Below are 6,040 nucleotides of genomic sequence, written 5' to 3' on the forward strand. Positions count from 1 at the left end.
TCAAATATGTGAATGTTTAACTCAAAACCCACTAATTATTGTATTGTTGAAACTTAATTTTTTTTTTATATTTATTTTCAAGCCTTATGGTGTTTTTGAATGTTGCTAAGATTTGTTGTATTTGTGATAGTTTAATTATTTGGTGATAGTTTAAACTGCAAAAACCGCAAAAATCGCACCGCACCGTACCACACTATTTTTTGCAGTGCTGTTTCTGCAATTATTTAGTTTCGTGGTGCGAGTGCGGTTTGGGAAATTGTAAAAACTGCATGTGTAGATTGGTTTGAAAAAATAGTCAAAAACTGCACCACCCGCACCCCTACTGTTAATAGCGCTATATATAATATAGATTTAAGGGTAAATACTATTTTGGATCCTGTGTTTTGCAAAAGTTATTAATTGGACTTTCTGTTTTGTTAAATGACAAAATAGACCTTATATTTTTCTAAAATGGTAAAAATAGGATCCTGAACTTAATTTTCAACAATTTTATTTTTTAGTATAACCAACTTTAAAATAATTTGTAACCAGTTTTGTCATAACATCTCTAGATCAGATTATTATTAAGTTTTATTTTGACAAAAAATCAGTTGAAGGTCTTATTTGTACAATTTTAGAAAATACATGGTCAATTTTGTCATTTAACAAAATAAAAGGTCCAATTATTAACTTTTGCAAAATACAAAGTCCAAAATAATATTTACCCTCAAATCTATATTATACGTCTCTAGTTATTAATAAGGGTGTTCGTGGTGCAAATGTTACGGTTTTTGATTCTTACTTTCGAATGAATTTTATTGTAATGGTTAATTAATTATAACAACTTATTAAGTGAATGTCAGATTGACACAGATCATGTTTCTAAAAAAATGGCGATCGATTGAAGGAATTAAGGTTGAAGATCTTGTATATGCATAGGCACCAATACTAAATACACATCAAAATAAACAACTTTCTTTTGTTCTTTTTATTCCTCAAATTATTTTCCGAACGAAACTCTCAAACAAATTAATAGGGCAAAAGAATCCTATATTGGAAGAATATTAATAATTTTTTTTATTTTTTTTTTAAAAAAATCTTTATTTTTTTAATTCCGATACATAATGTGATGTTATTCTTTTTAATTGCTTTATTAATTTCTTTTCTATTCTAATGTGAAGAAATTTTTGGCAACAGAGAGTCATCAAATTAGTGCAAGTGTTTGCACTCCATAATCTATATATCTATCTATAATATAGGTCATTACTCTTTTTTTTAACCTATTAAATTAACTTTAAATAAAATTTAATTTTTCTATTTTTTGGATAACTATTTTTTTTTATTGTTATTATTTTTTTCACTATGATGTTTGTAGATATTTTTTTTTTTACTAAATAATTATTAAATATTAAATAGATAAATTAAAAATATCTAAATCATATACCATTTAAATTTAAATTTGATTAGATTTAATTCTGTATCTACTTTCTCATTATTTGTAACTGTTCTAAATCTGATCGTGCAAACTCATATATTAAACACAATACTCCACCTTGAAACCGTTCTCTGTTTTTTTTTTCTTATTGGTTGGTGTTAATTCGCCCCGATAATTCAAGTGTCATGGTTTAGCAGAAATACCACTTCTATCTTTGTGTGATTGCAGATATACCACTTCTGTCATTGACCCACTTTTTAGCTTTATAAATACAGATGTTCATATAATATTAACACTTTACAGAATATTTATAGATATAAACTTACATTACAATGTTATGTTAAAAAAAGAACTAAATAGAATAATCTACTACTCCAATAATAAATTTATTTACAATTTTATAATTACACTAATATTATTTTTAATACATTATTAAATAATATTTCAAATATAAATATTTAATTTTTTCAAGAAAAAAATTTGTAATCTTTAAAAATAAAATATATTTAAAATCTTGAAAAGACTAAAATCTTAAATGAAATTAGCAATACGTGGCTCGGCATGTACATTCACCTAGTTTCTCAAAAAATGGCGATCGATTGAAGGAATTAAGGTTGAAGATCTTGTATATGCATAGGCACCAATACTAAATACACATCAAAATGAACAACTTTCTTTTGTTCTTTTTATTCCTCAAATTATTTTCCGAACGAAACTCTCAAACAAATTAATAGGGCAAAAGAAATAATCAAACAATAAAAGAAATAAAATAAAAACATGAAACATAAAAATACATTTAATAGGCTGGAGTGGGAGATGATGGTGATTTAGGTTGGTAAGAGCTAGTAGAGTAGTAAAAGGGTCCAACTGAGAATAATTTTGTGCTGGTGTGCTTGAGGACATTGTAGGAAGAAAGAAGATGACCATGAATACCATCATTAATATTAGTTGGAATATTGCAGGATTCCAATGGAGAATGATCCAAGTAGGCCTTGCATTCCTTGAGATTCCAAATGTTATTAATATGATCTCCAATAAGTGTAGATGGAGATAATAATGTTGCATAGAAATACCCTTTTGCATCAGATGCTCCACTTAGGATTGACAATGTTTTTGTCTTGTAGCCTTCTTCACACTCAGCTATACATATTATCTTAGCCACAGCTCCTGCAACAAGATATATTAATTTATACATATAAAATATGTCTATTTGATCCATGTAAACAATTAAGTTTTGATACTGTTGTAGTTTGAATAATTATTTTGGACGCTTTGGAGAAATTTTGAATAATTTAAAGTGTTGAAAATGAGTTCATATTTTCATTTCTCTGACGCTTACAATAGTTGAGTATTTTAAATTCTTTAGAATTTTTAAAAAATGTATAAGAAATTAACTTTAATTTAAGGCTAATTAGAATTTTTGTTTCTTGAACTTTGACATGTATTAAATTATGTTTCTGAACTTTTCTGGCCGTTGAAATTACCCCTGAACTATTAAGATTGTTGGATAAAGACTTTTGTTCAATTTCATTCAATTTTAATAATTCGGTGATTGTCCATCCATGTACTAAATCATACTCCTCAAATTTTGATATTTACCAAATCACGCCCCTCTAATTTTAACATGTGTCAAATCATGTTCCGTGAACTTTAATCCATGTTAGACTTTTCTTACTAATATTGAACAAAAGTCTTTAATTCTAACAATCTCAATAGCTCAAGGGGAATTTTTAACGGTCTTCAAAGTTCAAAAAACTTGATTTAGTACATGTCAAAATTTAAAGAACAAATATTCTAATTAGCCTTCAATGCAGTGTTGAACATTGTGATATACAAACAAAATAAAGTTATATAGTATATACATAACATAGAAATATTATTCATAGAATGACTAGCTTAGCAATATATATAGAGAGAGAGATGTAGAGTGGTATGTTTAATTACCTTGAATGGGGAAGTATTTGAGGCCTTGCTTACATAAAACAAGTCCTTGAACAGCAATAGTAGTTATTGGAAGTATACTCTTATTTTCTTGTTGTGGAACTGGTGATGCTCCCTTGTAGTTTGATTTGGTGGGAATTTCTTTTGGCTTCTGATCATGATACACAGGTTTTGAAGGAGCATAATTGGTTTTCTTCTTAATGCCTTCAGGTTGTGCATAGTTTGGTTTTGTAGGAGTAGATTTTATCTTTTCATCTGGCTTTGGTTTCCCATATTGTTGTTTTGTAGGGGTTTTAAGCTTATTAGGTTTAATATCATAATGAGCAGAGGCAAAAATGACTAAGGACAAGAGAAGAAGAGAGGTAATGCATAAGCTTGAACGAGCCATATTTGACTAATTTGCAAATGTAGGAGTGAGAGAGAGAGAGGGTTAAGAAGGAAATGGTTTGAATTCTACATGAAATCATCCTCATCTTTATAGGAAGAAAATATATTGTTTGTCATCATCATCATTATTAATTAATTACATATAATATTTGGAAAAATAAATATAATACAGAAAATGGTAGAGACTAACTTGATTGCATATAGATTAATCAATGATATTTATTACTCTTAATCCATGATGACATTAATGATATATTTAGTAGGATATTATCATTTGTCTCAATCCCATTTTAAGACGTGCGCTCACATAACTAACAATTATATTGTTGAGTGTGTGTGACAATATATGGCACGTTTTGCTTTATATAGTTCTATGCATGATCATAGATTTTGCAGAATACTTTGTTATTTTGGAAAATATTTAGCCTATTTTTTTTTCAATTAAGTTCAAATAAGTTGTTTCACTTAGGAGTGAGCAATATCCAATCCAATTAAATTGAACCCAACTGATCTAATTTAATCTAATTACGAAAAATTGGATATTGAATTTGAAGTTAAAAGTTGGATTTTGAATGAGTTATGAATGCCAATCTCAAAATTTAATTAAAAATCAATCAAATCTAATTACATTTATATATTAAAAAAATTATTTATATTTATTTATATATAATAAAAATATTTTAAAAAATAAAATTATATATTTTAATTATTTTTAGTGGCTTTCTTTTTTGAATTTATAATACTTGATTGTTTTGTGTATTTTTGCATAATTTTTTGTTCTATTTTATTACTTTGTATAGGTGGTTGTTTAAGTTATTTCAAACTTTTAGTTGCATCAAACTTATAAGAATGACATGTTTATGGAGTATTAAATTTAAATAATTAGTGATGTTTAGTTTTTACGTATTTTTTTTCTTCATATTTTTAAGTTAATATTAAAAATTAGTTGTGTAATTAAATATCCAATTGATGCGTGTCGTAAACCACAATAAATTTACTAATATTTATTTCCAGTACCTCCAATTATTTTAGTATAATTGTAAGTAAATTCCACGAGAACTGTGTTTATTTAATTACTCTAAAATTTGTGACAAAAGTTAGAAAATGAGTTTTGAGGTTTAGAGTAAAATAACATAAATAAAAATAAAAACAAATTAAAATTGAGACTATGATATGATAATCTAGTTAAAGGTTATTCGTCACGCTCAACAATCATTCATAATTCCTAATGAATATATAGTTTCAATTTCCAATCACTATTAATCCCGCAGATAAAGTTGAAGCAATCAATTATCACAATCTCTCTATTACATGTAATCAAGATGAAGCACTCAATAATTAATTCTCTTACCTAATTAAGCAGTAAATTCACGAAGCATGCAAATTATGTAACTTAGATAAAGCTTTAATTAAGATTAATGGAAATAGATTAATCTAGACAATAAATCAATGAAGCATGTAATTTATTTAACCTAGGTTTCATTCTTCATCACAATTAAAATACCTTTGATAATATTAAAAATTGCAATTTATCACAAACATTTAGAATCCTAGACTATTAGGTGAATAGTAATCTTAAGATGATGGTAGATTAAAGTAAAATCTAATCTAGTGGCTATCTAAACAAGATTAAAACAATAATTATGACATTGAACATAGAAGAATAGAAATAATTTGATATAATGAAAACTAGAAATTAACATTCAATAATAAAATTAAGAATTTATGTCTCGGTTTTTAAAATAACCCTTAACTAAAAGAAAACTACTTGAAACTAGACATTATAACGATAATTATAATAAATAGTAAGAGTTTAAAGAGAAAAAAAAGAACTATGATGAAGAACATTTCGAAGCTGCGATCTCTGTCTCTTCCTTCCTCTATCTCTAAGTTTCTATCTCAATTTGTAGTTAAAAGTTACTAAAAACGAATCCTAAAAGTCCTATAAATACCCCTAAAAAATATCTTAGTTTAAAAGAAAGATAAAAATTTGAAATGTGACAGAATTCGCGCTCTCGCCGCAACCACGAATCCCCTAAAAAGTTATTTTTATATTTTTACAGAATTCCACATAAAAATTCTCATAGCAACTAACGAAACAACTTAAATCGCAACTAAAATTCACATAACAACCCACAGAAACTTTTAAACAAACTACCGGAGCAACCCAAACTTTAAATTAAAAAAGGGTATATAAATTATAAAGTAATTTTCTTTATTGTTATTATTATTAGTTTGAAATATCAGTTTTCATTATTTTTTTTTAAAAAAAAATAAAAAATGGTTTAAAAATATTTT

The 6,040-nt window shown here is 26.3% G+C and overlaps 1 protein-coding gene across 1 annotated transcript; it reads right to left on the reverse strand.

Moving 5' to 3' along the window:
* Positions 1–1,940: 1,940 nt before the first annotated feature.
* Positions 1,941–3,841, reverse strand: LOC115714955 (proline-rich protein 3-like). The gene is made up of 2 exons (XM_030643722.2): positions 3,359–3,841; positions 1,941–2,581 (listed from the first exon to the last, which is right to left on the reverse strand). Exons 1-2 carry the CDS (start codon positions 3,741–3,743, stop codon positions 2,211–2,213), a joined length of 756 nt encoding a protein of 251 aa, XP_030499582.1. The 5' UTR covers positions 3,744–3,841; the 3' UTR covers positions 1,941–2,210.
* Between the last annotated feature and the right edge of the window lie 2,199 nt (positions 3,842–6,040).

The sequence above is a fragment of the Cannabis sativa genome, chromosome X (assembly GCF_029168945.1).
Source record: "Cannabis sativa cultivar Pink pepper isolate KNU-18-1 chromosome X, ASM2916894v1, whole genome shotgun sequence".
NCBI lineage: Eukaryota > Viridiplantae > Streptophyta > Magnoliopsida > Rosales > Cannabaceae > Cannabis > Cannabis sativa.

Excerpts from the sequence above, each read along its gene's own strand:
- LOC115714955 (XM_030643722.2), bottom strand. The coding sequence starts at position 3,743 with ATGGCTCGTTCAAGCTTATGCATTACCTCTCTTCTTCTCTTGTCCTTA. Across the intron at positions 2,582-3,358 it reads CAAATACTTCCCCATTCAAG|GAGCTGTGGCTAAGATAATA; the intron begins GTAATTAAACAT and ends ATCTTGTTGCAG.